This window comes from Cadophora gregata (genome assembly GCF_030347475.1).
Source record: "Cadophora gregata isolate MNR1 chromosome Unknown scaffold_15, whole genome shotgun sequence".
Lineage (NCBI taxonomy): Eukaryota > Fungi > Ascomycota > Leotiomycetes > Helotiales > Ploettnerulaceae > Cadophora > Cadophora gregata.
The window spans coordinates 1425260-1442603 of record NW_026695938.1 but is presented as its reverse complement, the minus strand read 5'-3'; the positions used below and the strand labels follow the sequence as shown (position 1 = coordinate 1442603).

Below are 17344 nucleotides of genomic sequence, written 5' to 3'. Positions count from 1 at the left end.
CTAGCCGCTTTGAGATGTCTTCTTACAGCTCCTGCCGTTTCTATGGTTCAAGGCGACTTTCTTTCTCATACTCGTCTTTGTTGACTTTGGAGCTGCTTCCACCATACGAAATATTCAAGATGTCGTATCTAAGCCGAGTATTGCGCTTAAGCTAGGTCAGGACCAAGGTGTACCACTTTGGCATTCTTCGTGTCACAGGCAGGGTGTCTCAGGCACGTTCAGATGCGATGTCTGAGCGAAATAGCCAGGTGAATAGAGAAGGGTGTGCCTCTTTCCATGCTCCAGGCAGGGTTTTACAGAGTCAAATAGAAAAACCTCAGCGACAAATATTTTCTTAGCGATATCATCGACATCGACGTCTCAGAAATCAATACCAAATACCTTCTTTTGTCATTCTCGCCTGAGCCAACATTCAGAGCAGCATCCAAACATGAATCTGCGAGTCTTCGATAATCCGGACAGTCTCTATCCCTCAGCTACTGATTCCGCATCGAGTCGCATCATCTTCACATGATATCCTACTGTCATCATGGCGCATGCTACAGGCGACACACCGGTATCCCATACACTTCAGGGTTTGGGAGCCTTGACTGGGAAGCAAATCCGATGTGAAATCATTCAGTACGGCATCACTGTCGATCCCAACGATTTGAAATCGAACCTGCTCCCTATGCTGGCGCTATCTAGGCTGAGAATGATCGACAAGGATCGTGCTCCCGATCCTGATTTGCTCGTCAAGGTTACTAGGTGGTGTTCTTTGCTGGTCCCAGGACTAACGAAGGAGCTTAAAAGCTTGGGCATCCAAAAAGGCGCGAACAAGTGGCGTGATATTGAGAATTTGATACGGGCAGAGTTTGTATCCTGAGGCTTGAAATATGATCCAATTATGCTGACTTATATCAGTCCGGGGCTGCAAATGATAGAGGTGAACAGGGAGGAAGTGTAGGTTAGTAGCTTTGAGTGCCGCTCGGAAGGTTAGCTAGGCTAGATGACCCATGTATCCTCATAGCTCTCTTGGATACGAAGATTATCTAGCCCAATTCTGAGTCGTCTCGCCTTCTCGCCTCGTTTGGATAATACAAGATACCAGCCCTTTCACGAAACCCCTGCTATTTGCCTTTATTTTTATGAAACTTTTCGTAAGTATCTATTTGTTTCTTTGAGAACTGCTGATTCTAAGCTGGTGTGATTTTCTTTCAGAATAAATATTGCAGGTGATGTTGCACGTAGCCCAAACTTTAATTCTACGAAGGTAATTTTGTTCCTTCTCAAGTTGATATTGCATGTTGGGTCTTGTTAAGATCTCGGATCTCGGGGAGTAGATCTTCCGGCTCGCCGATTTTACTACACGCATGGATAGAAATCTCTATTGATGGTCATCTGGATGATGAAACAGCATCCAGGGGTGGTTGATGTATTCAAACAGCCTTTTTCGGATTGTGGAAGATAACGCAACATGTCTGGAATTAATTAAACCCGTCATGAACCCTACTTTGCGGATCTTCTCAGCCTAATGAATATGATATTTTTATTATGAATGAGTTTGGAGCATCCATTCTAATCATTACAGTTGCTCAGCCACTTATTGACCTTTTGCGTGCCTTCCAGCTTGTTTTGCAATTCCAGGGTGTCCATATATCCATTCAATACTTGAGATGCTGCTCCCGAGGTTTTGGGTTCTGCGATAGCTTCTGCTACCATTCTTTCTTCTACCATCTTGGGTGATTCTCCACCATCTAGCGATTCTCTCATCGCCCTGAGGATCAAAGATCCTCCCTGCGAGTCTTTGTTTTGCAACTTCGAATTCTCATGTCCGTTCAATATGACCGACTTGTCCGGAGACTGCGGGTACACCGTGTTAATGATCTCGCCTTCTCGAGTTTCTCCTCCTGTCTCTTTGGGCGAAGCTGCGACATCGATAGCGTATACCGTGATTGGGTTAACCAATGTCACTTGTGAAGCCTCAAGCAACATTTGACTGCTCAAAGGGTCGGCGGTAACATCCTCATGTGGACTGAAAGGAAAGAGGAGATTTTCGTCGTCATATTGCCTGTCCGAAGGATCAGAGCAAGTGGATTTATCTGAGCTCACGGGAGAGATGGATTCTTCTTCGTCATGTAGATTCAGTATGTACTGGCCTTGCCGCCACTTCTCCAGCGCGTCGAGAGCTTCCTGAAACGGCGGATTCCTCGCTCGAGCTTCACGCCTAATCTTATCACATAAGGATTGAGCTTCGTTGAGAAGATCATCCATAAGCTCAAAGTGTTCTGGATCTAACTCGTATTCAATCGCGAATCGTCGAAGATGGTGAAGACTTAAAATGGAGTAATGGTAACGGTTCGGAACGACAGAATCTGAAATCAGGTTCATCAGTCAGTGTCAGTGTATCTATTACCTAAGAATTGTCGCTACCAAACACCAATACGTGTATTTAGTCACATATAGACCCATAGAACTGGTAAAACAGGTTGAATAAACTCACCATCACTCCTTGCCAGAGCTAAACATGTCGTCCCAGAAACAAAACGCCCCGTTCCAGGATTCTCAATGACGTTCAATCGCTTCGCGAAATCTTCCTTTGTTCCGCTTTGGAGAACTAGGCCACCCTTAGATACCTGCAGCCAAAGTGTCAACTATCAACAAACGCCTGGTGTAAGTACACATACCGGTAATCTACAGCACTTCACCTGTAAATTGGACATTTCAATGTCTCGTGAATACGCAAGATCTTCGCGTATATGGGCTGGAAGAGTGATAGTTCTGGGATCGGGGTCACCAAAGCCTCGGGCTTCAGAGACTCCTTTGATCGGGAGTGGTTTTGACCGCATGTCGTGGGGACTTCCCATAGTTATGAAGCTCGTGATGATTGGATGGTGGCTATGTATGAAAGATGTGATCCTGGTGTTTGTTGGGACTCAGTGATAAGTATATGCTAAGAAGGTTATTTGAAGCAGAGCTGGAATTGTAGACTTTCAAAAAGGAAACACTGCTCCTACCGTGCCAATCGAGACTGCCTCGTTTAATGCCCCGGATTAGGCATGGGCTCGCTTAGCTTCCACTAATTTCAACAACGTCAACGTCCCTTCCTTGAAAACAACAAACGCATAACTTATCAACATCGAAAACACAACACCTTCATCGAACGACAAATAAAGTCTGTAAACTATTGATACGACAAGGATAACTATTGGCACTCCATTGTCCCTCCCCAGAAGAACGACGAATGATGTCCTGTCCAGATGCGACCCGCCACGAATCAAGGAGGCGTGCGAGAAGACATTGAGTGCTCGCCAACCCACGAGTCAGCTATGGAAGACAATGACGACCAGGATTCCTCAAACCACTTGAGCGAAGTGACCACAAACGTCCCCAGTCAGAGTAGTAACTCCAATGATGTAGACCGAGTCCGGGATCCAGCTCAGCCACCCAGTTCTGGCCTCAGGCATGATCCACCTTCTGTTGGCGCAAATGTCAACATGCCGGACACTTATGCCAGAATAAAGGCATATAAGCCTCCAGCCTATGTATCGCCGTATGTAAAGTCTACAGATGCCCCTGCACCAGCAGCAGACAAAACCAGCGCCCTGTCAACACAAGTGTCTAGGCCGCGAATACTGTCAGCTCATCAGAATGATCTGCCGTGGCTATGCTGCTTTGCGCAGAGGAGAATCCCAGAATGGAGGAGACATCTTGAGGTGAGTTCTACCTTGTTCTTGTCCCTATCTATGAAATGACTGACTTCGCGTTTCAAGGTATGGAATCCAGGCACAGCAACTGTCTGTACTGTTTCAGTCCCACATCCATGCCAACACGTGCAATGCGGAGACTGCGTGTTGCAGTCCTTGGAAGAAACAATAGAGAATACCACCACCACAGTTGCCTTCAATGCCGAAGCGACTCAGACCAATGTGGAAGATGATGTTAAAGGAGCAGAACCGATAGAGGAGACCGCGGAGGTGGTATCTCAAGAGGAAACTGCACATTCAGAAAACACTCCAGGAATGACACCGTCAAGCATGTTGATGCCAAAAGCAGCGAATTGGGATCCAAAGACAAGACGGCTCAGACTCTGGCCGAAGGACTAGGTTTGCTAGTTCCCCCTTTGCAAACACAAGCGACTGAATAAAGAATTTGATCCAAAAGTGCTACTACTGAGGCTAGATCTGTCAGGTAAGACCACTTCAATATCAAATTAAGCCAGGTACTGTCTCATCTCTGCGATGGCGTCATATCAAAGGAATAGAAATAATGGCATTTGGGCAATCTACACGCGAGGATTCCACTCTTGTTGTCTCGACAAATTCACCATCTAACTTCTTGGCAGAAATACATGATTATATTTATGCTCTCGATTCTTGAAGACGCAATTCACTTCTCCGTATTGGCCATGTATCGTATCGCAACAATCGCCCTCATCCTTGCAGTCTACGGCGATGGCCATAAATACCCTGCAGATCCCGAGTTCGCTCAGTCATATGCTGTACGTGCCTGCGAATGCATTGGTAAAATACGTAATAACTGGGTACTGGCTGAGAATAAAGCTGCGGTCGACCTTCTCTATAACACAATCCAGAATATTGCCTGGAGAGTCATGACTCATCCGCAAATGCGCCTTCTCTGTAGGTTTTCCGGGCATTTGATGTACACGGATCCACTTAGACCTGCAGCTGACGGGGAGCTCACGTTGGACTGGGTTGCTCAGATGAGAAAACGAACGGAGGAGATCACAGGCGGATCGGTGGATGGTCTACAGTCTATCAACAAACAAGACAAGCCTTCCGGTACCTAGGATAGTCTCTGGTATGTTTATAGTGAAGCAAAATGTGTAAGTGTTCTACAATGGGGCATTAGAGTTAGAATCCAGACACCAACAGTAACGAGCAGATTCTTCCTCAACTACTTTTTCCACTTCATTCAGGCATGGTCAGGATCTTTTGATACAAAGGAACATGAACATGACTGGAATGGTCATTTCAAATTCTTCAAGACTTCGAAGGTATATTAGACTTTTTGAAAGACGAGCAGCAAAGATCGCTACTTCACCGTATATTCGATCGACAATTTTCTGCTGAAAGAAATGCATCGCGGTAGTAGCTTATTAATCCCAGACATGTACTTTCAGCTCTTCAGAGATGTTCTGAGCTTCAAGCAGTGGCCGATACGAAGTTCCCTCCTCGCTACTCTGTTTACCCCACAAGCTACCCCGCACCTGATCTCGTATCTATATTCAGATATCTCAAAGCACCACCAACACAACTTGATATACATCTTTGTTTCTTCCATTACCATCCCAAATCAAAACATCGCCTGACTTTACCGAGCCATGTTGTCGCACCAAGGGAGGCAAGGACCCCACACTATCCCATTCCCAGCTGCGGAGGTATACCCTCCGAACTTCTCCACGATTGCGGGGACATCACTCCGTCCAATATCCGATGTAATACCTAAAGCTATATCTCGCTACTACACATCTACTGGGATTCTCCATCTTGTTCGCGGCATTGTTCCTGAATACAGATCAGCCGAAAGGGCAATATGGGGAAGATGATAGGTTGATTGGCGCAGTAAAGTACCGAGATTGGAAAACTAACTGCTTAGAGTTTTTGGGCGGGTGAGGGGTCTATACTCTTCATGATGTATTCAAAGTGGAGGCATGACTTCATTTGGTCAAATTTAAGTATTAAATGCGCTGTGCTCTTTTTCTTTTTGTCTTTTACTTTTTCTATTTACTTCTTGTTTTCTTTTCGGCCATTTCCTCAATTATTTCCAGATTCTTAATCATGAAGAAAATACTCCTTCTCTCATTCCTAGCTCTCACAGCCTCGTCTCAAACCCCACCCCTTGAAGACCCGTCAAAAGTCAAAGACGTCGTAGCCTCGGCGATATCCTCTCTGATCTCCTCGCCCAGTCTCCTAACGTCTCAAGTCCTCCAAACATTTTTCTCTCCAATCAGCACTGTGCTAGCACGCAACTCATACGTCTACCGCAATGGAACAAGTCTGTACCTCAATGGCGAGCGATGGACCGCCAGCGGTGCCAACGTCTACTGGCTTGGCCTTGACGAGAACGTCATACCGCCACAAGGAGAACCGTTTTATGCGCCTTTCAACGCGAGTTATCCTACCAAGGGACGCACGACTGAGATTATGAATACGCTCGTTACGATTGGTGCGAAGCTGATTAGGAGTCAGACTTTGGGTGTCAGTGTTGGAAATCCGTTGAGTTTGATGCCGACGAAGGGAGTGGTTAACACGGATGCTTTTGAGGCGATTGATTGGGCTGTCTATCAAGCGAGGCAGCATGGATTGAGGATTATTGCGCCTTTGGTTGATAACTTCGTAAGTTCTGCTTCATTTCATGCATGCAATCGGGACATTATATGTTAAAGGGATCTCAAGACTAACAACAGTAGGATTACTATCACGGCGGGAAATTCACCTTTCTCCGCTGGCACGGCTACAATATCTCTGGAAGTGCATCTCCCCTCCCACCCGACACGTTGAAATTCTACACCGATGAAGCCATCATCGGCACTTTCAAGAACTACATTGAAATCCTCATGACGCATGTAAATCCCTACACAGGCCTCTCCTACGCAGACGACCCAACAATCATCGGTTACGAAACCGGCAATGAGCTCAACGGCATTGTATGGGGCGACAAAAACGTCCCTGTTGACTGGATAGTGGAAATCTGCACCCTAGTCAAATCCCTTGGGCCTAAGAAACTCTGTATTGATGGCACGTATGGTGTCAATAAGACGCATTTCGTGATTGAGGAGGTTGATATCTTTTCGGACCATTTCTATCCTCTTAACAACACGCTTTTGGAATCTGATATTGCAGCGGTGGAGAGTGCGGATAGAGTGTATATTGCTGGGGAGTTAGGTTGGACCGCGGAGGCTACGGCGAAGAGGGGGGATTCATTAAGGAGTTTCTACGACGTTATCGAGAAGAGGCAGAAGTTGGAGAAGCCTGTTGTGGCGGGGAGTTTGATTTGGAGTTTATTCGGGAGGAATGTGCCGGACTGTGGGGTGAGTTCTGTTCTTGATTCCGCCCTTGGTGCTATCCCATGCTTCTGTGGAGTATCTTGACTGACGATTGTAAATGATGTAGACGTATGTACCCCACAATGATGGATATACCATGCATTATGGCAGTCCGAATAATTCTGCGGCGGATGATGCGCAGATTAGTACAATGAGGCAGCATTATTTCGCAATGCAGGGTATTACTGTTGATAGTTATCTGCCTTCTGTACCTTGTCCAGGGAATTACATTCCTGGGTACGATGCAGAGTACACTTACGTGTAGACGTAAAGACATTCATAATTCGGATTTCGCACTCTTTCTTGTATACTACGAAGAGAAATGACTAGCTTGATCATAGAGAAGCCAGGACGAGAGTATACTGGGAAAGGACCCCAGCCAACATATGAAGATATGAAATGCCATGAAATTTTGCACTAGTCAGATTGGCCTCGCATGGAACGAAGCGAGATCTTCATACACGAACATCCCCCAAGACTCGCGCCGAACCATCAGAGGAAGATGAGACTCGCAACGACTCACCATATCAGACGAGCGCATTTGATGCGACGAACTCATGCGAAAGCGAGTAAGCCTAACCCGATGAAACACGCTCTACCCCAAGATCCCAAAAATACAGCTTCCGATCGCTTCGCTCGTCCAATGATTTCATGGCTGACACCCAGGAAGACGGCTCGTCCTGTCCAACGTCGCGAGATTGTGGATTGTATTCTTGACCTAATCTGGAAATGCGATGCGTACGATATGCATCAAAAAAACTGGTGAGAAGAATGTGAGGCGTAAGCAGTAAAGCATATGATTATATTCTTGAGGCTCGCAAGGAATTGCCTCATTTCGCCGTCTGTCTGCTACAGGAAGTAACTCGGAGCGACGAGACCTTACCAAGCTCATATTATATCGAAATACAGGACCGCGTGAGATGCGTTACAGCCTTACAGGCCGAATCGTCAGCGGGCAAATAAAGCCGCAAAGAAGAAAGTAAGCGGCGAACCACTTACTCGTAACATGTCAGAAACGACGAGTATCGAGGAAAATTTCCTCAACGGCTCGACCAAAAGAAGCAATTCGATGCGATACGAAATGCGATTTGCAACAAGAATGTTGGAACCATGCTAGAAGGGAAATTCGGAAGAACAACTCGACTTATTTTCGTGTTGGTCACCTACCTACTTTGGATAGGGGTATATGGAGCGCACGGGTTACCACACAATGTCAAGATGTGGATCTTATGTGAAATGGAAAGAGAAGTCACCCCATCGCGTCGCTCGAATAGGAAGCCCGTTGCGCTACGATATGCAACAGAGTTGAGTGATTTTGACGATGTGGGGGGGATTTGGGTAAGGGGGGAATGTATGAGGGGATTTGGGATTCGGTCCCAGGAGTTGGATGCATGGTTTGAGAAGGTAAGACGACGATTTTAGAACGTCAATCACGGGACAGCATCTTTGGGGTTCTCAATGTCGTCAAAATCGCTATTGTAAAATGGACCAAAGTCCAAAAGTCGATATTGATATATTTAAACACTCGTATGCAAGAACCTCATCATTGTTTTGAGGGATCCAATGCCCATTCAAAGCCTCCGTGCCCTATCTTACTCACTCGAAATCCAAAGAATATTGAATTGGGTATCTTCTGCAAGCAAAGCAAGCGAACTGCACATTCGCTGGTTCTGGAGCCATAAGTCGACCAAGAAATACGGCACGAGGGACCACAAGCCTCTCCCAGTAGGCCACTGCTGACCAAGTAAAATTGTTATTCTGTCCTCCCTCTATTACTTTTCAAGCCTTGAGTCGTTGTCCTGCCATGTCGTCTTGAGCGTCTTTGAGTAAGAAGCTGTAAAATGTGGTCAGCTTTGGCCCAAGTCATCCTTACGGGAGATACTCACTTGTACCAAACCATGGTTGGACCAACAGTCCCAAGATGCCAAAGACTGTGTGCATCCAAGCATCCAAACAACGGTGGGAAATCAAGCACTTCCAAGCTCATAACCACCATAATCCAAGCAACAATAAATCCTGGCCACATTGCCCAAGTTCGCCCAGACTGCCTGTACTTCTTGTAACTGAACCAACTCCACATCAAATTATGCACCACACCAACCACCACGTTTGCAGCCATGTTGTATGTATAGTCCCAATCGTACCATTTCAGGTATGTGACATGTGCCACGTACATGCTGATGCATAGCAGTGTCCATGCTCGCAGAATCGACTTGGTCTGCTTCCCTCCCTGATCCAACCGGAATAACCGGATCGCAGTATAGTATAAACCATACAGCACGCTCGCACCAGCCGCAAAATAATCCAATTGCTCTGTCAGAGCAAAGTCTCTCGTATGGAATAGCATGCTGAAGACCCAACTTGCCATGCCAAAGTATGCGAACCGGACGTAGTATTTTCGCATCGAGTACGAAGCAGGTATGCTCGAGGTCAATTTCGATAAGCCATTTTGGTGCGCGAGGAAGTTAAGGAGGGAGAAGAAGACTGAGAAGGGTTCTTGCATCCCGAGGAAGCGGTAGAAGGGCCATTTTCCGTGGAATTGGACGATGTCCTCAGACGCGGCCACGCGTTGGTCGGTGATGATATGTTGGCAGGTGTAATCGCATTCGGCTGGGCAGTCCCAGAAGAGGAGCTGGTGTAGTAGAGCTGCGGAGGTTAGTAATACCTTCGAATTGACCGGTACTACCTACGTATTGACGTCGGGTGCCCGCTGGCGCAGTTCTCTTCCTTGCAGACCTGGGAGCTATTAGAGATATCTGGGAGAGGGGATAGATATTAGTACCTCTACGCAATGCTTGAAGCTCGGGAGGCGGTCGCCATAAGAGGCAGAGGCCTGAGTTGCTAGGATTGATAGTAGAAATAGAAGCCTTAGAGGAAACCGGCGCGCCTGTCTCAGAATCATGATGTTGTGGTTGCTGGTTGAAGGTCGCAGATGCGCCCCGAAGTTTAAAGTGTTGACGGCAAGGTTACATGCCAGGAGGAGCGTATGCAACTGCCAACATGGATACCATTGATTGCCTGGCATCTCCTAGAATTATAAGAGCCATTTTTCTAGCATGCCTCTAATATTTACATTCCTAAACAAGTCATAATGTCCTCTTATGTCTCCATTAAGGTTCACTTCCTCCATTCGATTGTACGCAGTAGCTCTTGGCCTTGCCTCAGGCTTTGACTGCGGGATTAGTGTCTTGGCGCCTCGCTTAAGCTCAGGATCAGTGCGGCACCAAAAAACGCTTCAATATGGTGAGTATATCATCAAATAACCATTTTCGAACATCAACAATGGGGCTGTAACTCAGTGGTAGTGAGTAATATCATTCCAGACCTTCCTGTCACGTGCTAATCGACGCCAGGAGTGCCTCGTTTGCAGCAGATACTCAAAAGTATCTAATCTCAGATCGATGAAGTCCGGCGTTCGTAAGTAATACTTATGAAACTGCTCTCAGAACCATGTATTAACATGTCTTCTAGGATCCGCCGCTGCTCCAACAATTATTTTTTGCCATTTTTGCCGAATTTAGGTAAGGGAGGGGTAGCCAAGTGGACAGATGTGTCACTAAGTGGACTAGAGGCTTCGGAGATGCCCGAGATGCCATGAACTCTACTATTCTGCAAAGGATACGGAAGAGATGGTTAGACCTTCGTAGTCATTCCATTATGCTATGACATGAAGTATCTCTTTTGCACACTACAGTAAGAAGTTTTCTCGTGATATGTAAATACACAAAACTTGAATGAAGTTGCATGTTTCAGCTGAGAAGCACCCCACTTTTGTCTGACCGCCATCCAATCAAATCACTGGAATGAGCAACTCCCTTACAATTGGTATGTTCCTGATGAGTAGAGGAATCGCTGCAAACGAGGCTCTACCACTGAGCTACAGCCCCTGAAACAAGCCAGAATCAAGTTCTTGCTGTTGGATGCTCCTCCGCATGACTTGACGGACTGGCCAAAGCCAGCCCACCTGTCACTCCAGTCGCTCCAATCCATATCATTCCATAATAGAATGAGTCTTGTTTAGTAATGCACCAATTGTTTTGTGTCTTGTAGATGTTTTGTGTCTTGTAGATGTTTTGTGTCTTGTAGATGTTTTGTGTCTTGTAGATGTTTTGTGTCTTGTAGAGTGTACAGGTGTTTTTAAGCAGTGCTTTCCCTCTTTGTTTACAATCTCGCTAAACGTCGGCAAAGTGGGCTTTCTACCACAACACCAAGCAGTTGAAGCTACCAAAGCTGCAGAGCTCTCAGAGCATTTGGGAAAGAAGCGAAGCAAGTATTTCTTGCGAAGCCAACCGGTTTCGAGTACATCTATGCCTTTTCCAAGCCACCCATTCCACTCGCGGCACTCGCTTCCCCCTCGGTCAGCCAAATATTATCTGACTCAATCCTTTCCTTGCCACCCCAAGAATAATGCTGCAACTTCAGATAGCTTTGTGTACCCTGTGGTCCCAGCATCGATGATGCTGCAAACGAGCCAGGTAATGTTCGGCGTGACTATGAGTGAGTACCGCTTGAAGGTTCGGGTGTAGACGAAACGAGCGCCCGCTATCGTTCCCGAGGTCATGAATACTTTGTATCTTAGTGAGCGTAGCTAGAGGAGGTTGAGGTTGGAAAGTCGTGCCTACATGTCAGGACATTGGAGGTATCCATCACGGCCGCCATTGGGATCCCGATATTGAAGCTGGTCCTCAGAGTCCATGCAACAAATCAGAGAAGAATCCTAACATGCTAACAACATACAAATCGCTGTTATTATAATTTTTAAAGAGAATAGTCTCTGTGCTTCGTGGCTGCCTGAGAAGAAGAACAACCACTACATGCGAATAGAGCAGAAATAGCCGATCAGCTCATTTACTCAGTACAGGATCTGCTCTGCTCGTCGCAGCAAGGTGTTGGCAAACGGACCAGTTCTGTTAATAGAATTCCAGTTGGCGATTTTGAAAGAGCTAGACGTTCAGACAGAAATTGGAGTCGCAAAAACTCATGTTCAGAGGAAGGAGAAAGTGCACAGCGTGAAGAGCAGAACCTTGACGCCATAGGAATGAATTCAGTGGCCTTGCATATGCCGTAGAGGCCACATTTAAGGCATGGCTAATTATGTGATATCTCTCCTGGGAACGTGAAAAGCGACGATGCAGCTAGAGTGACTGGGTGATGAGCGATTTTGAAGTTCGGGTGAAGTCTAATATGTTGGGACTCACTTAGTGAGGCTGCCGCGAGATTCATTAAAGGTAAACAGACTAATTCAGAGCTTGAAAAGTTAGAACCCAAAAGTGAGACTAATTATGTGTTATAATCTAGAAGCATTTGAGTATTTATATATGCGTTGAACTAGGATAGATTATACAAAACTATACACTAGGATTATATTTATTAATTGTAACTATCTTTAGGTTATTATACTAAAGATATCTTCTTTAAACTTTAATTTATATGGAAAAGATCAAGAACTATAAAAGTTTTCTATAATTAAATCTTTAAAGAGACCCTCTCCTGATACGCATTAGTAGTATCAGATAAATCAAGATTTAATAAATATTATTATTAAACTGAAATGCATCTTTGCAAGATATGTAGTAAACATGTCACAATTCTTTCTAAGATTAGCCTCGGCGACTTTATTCACTAAGATAACGACGGTTCTGTAAAATCCATCGTCGATTATTTTCACTTAAAGTCAAGTGAATCGTGAAAGCCGATTGCTGTACGTAATATAATCACGCAGGTTTGAATCGGGTCCTCAGTCAAGAGGCAGTAAAACATAATGTCGTGCATTAGCACCCGCCAGCGACGGATGCGGCTTACAGGACCCTTCCTGATAATTGATCCTGGATCGCTTACCCACACGTACTCTTGTTAATCACCGCCTTTTTAAACGTATGGTACGATAATGTCTGTTCAAAGGATGAGCCAAGCACCAGTTGTCAGATCACGCGGCTGACATGCAGAACGAGTAAGGCTTACTAGGGAAGGGGCAGTACACCTTTGTCCCGATTAGCGATGTTTGTATCACACAAATAAATGAATCGGGTATAGCTTAGGCTATGACAATTTTCATTCTCAAATATGAGCTGACGAGATCTGTTGAAATGCTTAGTAATTCCCGAATTCTATCTGACTGCTTCTGCCAGCTCTGTCACCTGCTGCAACACTTCAAAGCTTCCAAATAAGATGTCATGGTATTGAGAGATGAAGGTTGCAATGCGGATGGCTGATTAAGCGGACAGTAACGAAGAGGTTTTTATGTAAAGGAACGCCAAGGACGACTGTGAATTCCGATGTGAGTTGGTTCTTTTCTCTCCTCTCGCGGTGCAATGCAGCTTGAGATCAAATAAAATACCGCATTATCACAAGAATTGCGCAAGATAACAACAGCCAAACAGTCGTGCACTGCAATGATGCAGAATATCTCGAGGCTTCTTCCTCAATGCTACGGCGGGCAAATAATATTTCCCAGGGTGGACATATCCTCACGGTGTGGCTCCTCACGCTGTCTCCTTGTGAATTTGGATCTCACTGCTTAAAATGACTGCATGCATCTACTGAAATTGAAATTCAAATCAACAGCTTGGCAAAGACACGAAGACCTCAGGGGTTGAGAATAGATCTGATCTGATGTCAGGTTAATATCGTGACGATGAGGTCGGCAGGTGTCACAACATCCAGCTGAGCAAAGAGGAAAAGATGAGAAGACAGCTCTATGATACATGATCATCAAGACTCCCACCATCAGTATAAAGTACACAGAATTTCCCTCGAACCGATCTCTTCATCCACATCAACAATCACAGCATTCTACTCAACAACACAACTTCAAGCCTTTTATTCACTTCCCACAACAACACCAACCTACTCAATCTCAAAATGCAATTCATCAACATCATCACTGCTTCCGTCCTTGCCACTTTGGCAATTGCTGCTCCAGCACCAGTCGCTGCTCCAGAGGCAATTGCGGAGCCCGCACAGCTCGAAGCTCGTGCTCAGGCATTGATTGACGTCTGGAAGAACTCGTATGCATCCCACTCTGGCATTTAGATTCCATGTTCCACTTCTGACATCTCGTACAGTGATTTCCTTGATCTCAAGTTCACCGGCTCCAGCAACCCCGGAACTTGTGTGAACTTCCCATCGAACTTCAACGACATCGTCTCCTCCGGCAAGGCCAAGCCTGGCTTCCGCTGCACAATCTGGGTTGACGCAGGATGCGTCGGCACTGGGTTCAGCTTCAATGCTAGCCCGGGAGTTGCTTCTCTTCCTAGCTGGATCAACGACAAGGCTTCCTCTTGGAAGTGTGTCGCTGCTTAGGGGGAAGCTCTGGGAGAGCTGGGCTGAGATTCCAAAAGCTTGATTGGATTGGTATAGATGCATGGAATTGGACCTGAAAAGAGAGGAATGATCGGGACTAGAAGACTGCCGCTCGCTTTGTTCTTTGGGTATCTTAGTCGGTTTTGTTTGTAGTCAATTATGTTTAGAACGAGGGTGAAGAATTATAAGTCTTTCTGTCAGACAGGGCCATTCTCAATTGGGCGAAGAACATCTCATACCTTTGAGTGTCGAATTCTCGGGCTCCAAAATAAATCCTACTGATAGTGCTTTTACCAGCAACAATTACTTGGAGAGAGTCATGGATGGCAGCTTTGGGATTAGCAGGGACATCTAAAGGATTGAGTACTGCCAGTTTTGCAACAAAATATAGGACTTGGACGTGCATCAAACCGTTCGGAAAACACCTGCTGTACCTCGGTAGAATTCCTCATTAGGACTCCTTCTTTTTTCAATGGCCCCCAAACACTTCCTTCTGTTTAGATCGGTGACGGATATGAATCCCGAAATAGGTTCCGAGCCTCAGCTGTATTGACTTGGCATGAACCCTGGTCATTTAAATCCAAGCGAGTCCAGTGTCCATGCCTTATTTTCTTCGCTAAGCGTCGATCCACTGTTTTCGGCTCCATCGAATTCACGCTCATAGGTTGTGGTTGTGTTTCCTGTGTGCGTGCTCTCTTCATGAACATGGATTGATGTTGACGCCGCAGCTGGGCTGCTGAGCCCCGGATCGCAAGTTTATCTGAGCAAATACCTCCAGGTCTCCATTTTCCTTTCGTTATGCTCTTCTTTATCCAGCTACTGTCTTTGATCCAGAGGCATTCCGTTCCCGAGCCTGGATGAAAATGATTTCACGACACAGTGGAATTTCTTGGGAAACAATCTTTCACGTCCTGTCTCTGTTTAATATTGCATGCAGTGGTGCGGAGGCCATTTCGTTGACTTCCGCTGCCCCTCAGTTCAACATTTCCACAGTTCCCCAGGTCTCACTTCAGAAGCTTGTATCCGAACTACCAAGATGTATTGTATGACTCTCATAGTACGACGTTGGCTTTGTCGCTGCTAACTCTACCAAGTCCAGCTGCATCTCCTCGCGATTGTCTCAACTCGACTGTGCAAGTACTGACTACGTCTGCTTGTGCGAGCGCTTCCACTTCCTCGAGTCTCCTCATCTCTCCTCCGATGCCTCTACAAATACCTTTGAAAATTGTGCCCAAGGATGCCCGTTATACGCTGGAAGACGTGAGTATCGAATGAAAGTTTGATGTGTCTGTGATACTGACGTATAATTAGGGGCTCCTGGAAAAGTCTTGGATCTCTGTGAAGCAGTCGGAGTTCCTACTGTGGTACTTCCAAGATTCATGGAAAACTCCATGCGAATCTACGGACGACAGATACTTGATGAATCTTCTAGCATAGGCTCTGGGCCATCCACTCCAGCGACCGCCGAAACGGTGACCTCACTTCAGACGGAATTTGGTGCGGCGGCATCGACATCCACAGGAACATTCATCGCAGATCCAAGCAGTTCGTACACCATCGTCTTTGTCTGGCAAGCCGGACCATCGGTAGCGACTGTAGTTTCAACGACTACTGTGGCGCCTTGGGTGTCCCCTTTCACCTCGACAATCACAGCAACGGACTCGCCGGTTGCAACTCGGATTATTGGAGTCCCCTACACGACAAGCACGTCAAGCGCTACAGTCTCATCGAGTCCCACAAACACACCGGCACCTACACCTCCTCCATCTGGCCTATCTTTGGGCGCAAAGATAGGAATTGGTGTCGCGATACCTCTTGCTGTCATTGCGCTCGCTTTAGGCATCTTCATTTATCTTCGGCGAAAACGGAAAGCGACTCGAAAGCACGTGGTAGAAACCCAGGAAACGGACGATGGAGGACTTCCGGAACATATATCCGATATTCCAAAAGTTGATGTGTCAAAGTTTCCAGAAAACCCGAACGGGTTTCGCCAGGTGCATGAATTAGGGCATGATGACCAGTCGGGTGTAGTCAGACGAGATGTACACGAGTTGAACAACGAGACGGCGCCAACGAGGCATGAGATGATCGCTAGGGAATCTCCTGGAGATGTTGCTCTTACTAGGTCTGCGCACGAAGATGGCTCACTGGCATCAACCGGTGTTTCGATATCTCACCCTGGGCATCAAGAAACCCCACCAGGAGTACAATTCGCCCAGAGAAACCAATCACCAAACCTAGTGACCAACCCGAAAGTGCACGACGTAGAAGATGATGAGGAAGTTCGTGAGATGCAACAGGAGATGGCGCATATCCAGGCGCGAAGGGAGCAATTACAACGCCTTCAGGCTTTGGAAGCAAGAGAAGCGGAATTGAAGAGAACGATTGAAGAAAAGAAAGCTGCAGCAGAGTCTCAGACATCTCACCAGACGTAATTGAGTAATGTAAAATCCTGGCAAGCAGTTGTAGATACGCGGATGTGATGTTTTGGTAATCGGGATAATGGGGATAGACATCTTGCATCTGGAAAGGGTTGCTCAAACATTGCATAGGGCATAATGTAGATTTTATGCTACCACAGCAGAAGACCTACAAGAATTCTAACACATATATAATACGAGATAAACTACGAAATTTAGGACTACTTGCCAATCTGAAGAAGCCTCGCTAAGTCCCTGAAGATAGGCAGTCAGTGTTGTTCCCTGTCAAGACTGGGCTACTCCACTCCGACACGCGAACCAAGTTTTCATTCCTTAAAGATAGACTCAAGAAAATATTCTTGCAAATTATACAAGAAACAGTATCTCAGCACGCTTCAAACCTAAATTATCGCTCGTCCAGTTTAGACATTGGGTTGCACCCTTCACACTATTAGTATATATCTCAAATATCCACGAGCCACCACCTCGAGACCTATGTGACCATGAGGTTTTAGACATCCACGGAGATCTAGATACTCTTCTCATGCATCACAAGCCTCCTCTTCTCCACCCT

At 46.1% G+C, this 17344-nt stretch overlaps 8 protein-coding genes across 8 annotated transcripts; 6 read left to right on the top strand and 2 right to left on the bottom strand.

Annotated features, from left to right (window-relative positions):
- Positions 1-529: 529 nt before the first annotated feature.
- On the top strand, positions 530-946 carry ONS95_005088 (uncharacterized protein; the record flags this gene model as incomplete). The annotated part of the gene is made up of 2 exons (XM_058498481.1): positions 530-852; positions 904-946. 2 exons carry the CDS (start codon positions 530-532, stop codon positions 944-946), a joined length of 366 nt encoding a protein of 121 aa, XP_058351995.1.
- A 611-nt stretch (positions 947-1557) lies between these two features.
- ONS95_005087 (uncharacterized protein) lies at positions 1558-2846 on the bottom strand (the record flags this gene model as incomplete). The annotated part of the gene is made up of 3 exons (XM_058498480.1): positions 1558-2354; positions 2483-2615; positions 2667-2846. The coding sequence occupies 3 exons, from the start codon at positions 2844-2846 to the stop codon at positions 1558-1560; spliced, it is 1110 nt and encodes a 369-aa protein (XP_058351994.1).
- A 393-nt stretch (positions 2847-3239) lies between these two features.
- On the top strand, positions 3240-4085 carry ONS95_005086 (uncharacterized protein; the record flags this gene model as incomplete). The annotated part of the gene is made up of 2 exons (XM_058498479.1): positions 3240-3695; positions 3753-4085. The coding sequence occupies 2 exons, from the start codon at positions 3240-3242 to the stop codon at positions 4083-4085; spliced, it is 789 nt and encodes a 262-aa protein (XP_058351993.1).
- Positions 4086-4387: 302 nt separating this feature from the next.
- On the top strand, positions 4388-4789 carry ONS95_005085 (uncharacterized protein; the record flags this gene model as incomplete). Its single annotated transcript, XM_058498478.1, has 1 exon — positions 4388-4789. The coding sequence occupies one exon, from the start codon at positions 4388-4390 to the stop codon at positions 4787-4789; it is 402 nt and encodes a 133-aa protein (XP_058351992.1).
- Positions 4790-5684: 895 nt separating this feature from the next.
- On the top strand, positions 5685-7313 carry ONS95_005084 (uncharacterized protein; the record flags this gene model as incomplete). The annotated part of the gene is made up of 3 exons (XM_058498477.1): positions 5685-6338; positions 6413-7033; positions 7116-7313. The coding sequence occupies 3 exons, from the start codon at positions 5685-5687 to the stop codon at positions 7311-7313; spliced, it is 1473 nt and encodes a 490-aa protein (XP_058351991.1).
- Positions 7314-8438: 1125 nt separating this feature from the next.
- Positions 8439-10188, bottom strand: ONS95_005083 (uncharacterized protein). The gene is made up of 4 exons (XM_058498476.1): positions 9831-10188; positions 9739-9784; positions 8935-9694; positions 8439-8882 (listed from the first exon to the last, which is right to left on the bottom strand). The coding sequence occupies exons 1-4, from the start codon at positions 10071-10073 to the stop codon at positions 8828-8830; spliced, it is 1104 nt and encodes a 367-aa protein (XP_058351990.1). The 5' UTR covers positions 10074-10188; the 3' UTR covers positions 8439-8827.
- A 3721-nt stretch (positions 10189-13909) lies between these two features.
- ONS95_005082 (uncharacterized protein) lies at positions 13910-14350 on the top strand (the record flags this gene model as incomplete). Its single annotated transcript, XM_058498475.1, has 2 exons — positions 13910-14055; positions 14113-14350. The coding sequence occupies 2 exons, from the start codon at positions 13910-13912 to the stop codon at positions 14348-14350; spliced, it is 384 nt and encodes a 127-aa protein (XP_058351989.1).
- Positions 14351-15386: 1036 nt separating this feature from the next.
- ONS95_005081 (uncharacterized protein) lies at positions 15387-17193 on the top strand (the record flags this gene model as incomplete). The annotated part of the gene is made up of 3 exons (XM_058498474.1): positions 15387-15393; positions 15450-15614; positions 15662-17193. 3 exons carry the CDS (start codon positions 15387-15389, stop codon positions 16783-16785), a joined length of 1296 nt encoding a protein of 431 aa, XP_058351988.1. The 3' UTR covers positions 16786-17193.
- Positions 17194-17344: the final 151 nt, after the last annotated feature.

What these genes read in the sequence shown, in the direction of transcription:
- ONS95_005083 (XM_058498476.1), bottom strand. Translation starts at nt 10,073, where the DNA reads ATGCCAGGCAATCAATGGTATCCATGTTGGCAGTTGCATACGCTCCTC. An exon ending in CGGGCACCCGACGTCAATAC is followed by an intron (nt 9,695 to 9,738) that starts GTAGGTAGTACC and finishes TAACCTCCGCAG; the next exon opens with CTCTACTACACCAGCTCCTC. An exon ending in CCAACCATGGTTTGGTACAA is followed by an intron (nt 8,883 to 8,934) that starts GTGAGTATCTCC and finishes CACATTTTACAG; the next exon opens with CTTCTTACTCAAAGACGCTC.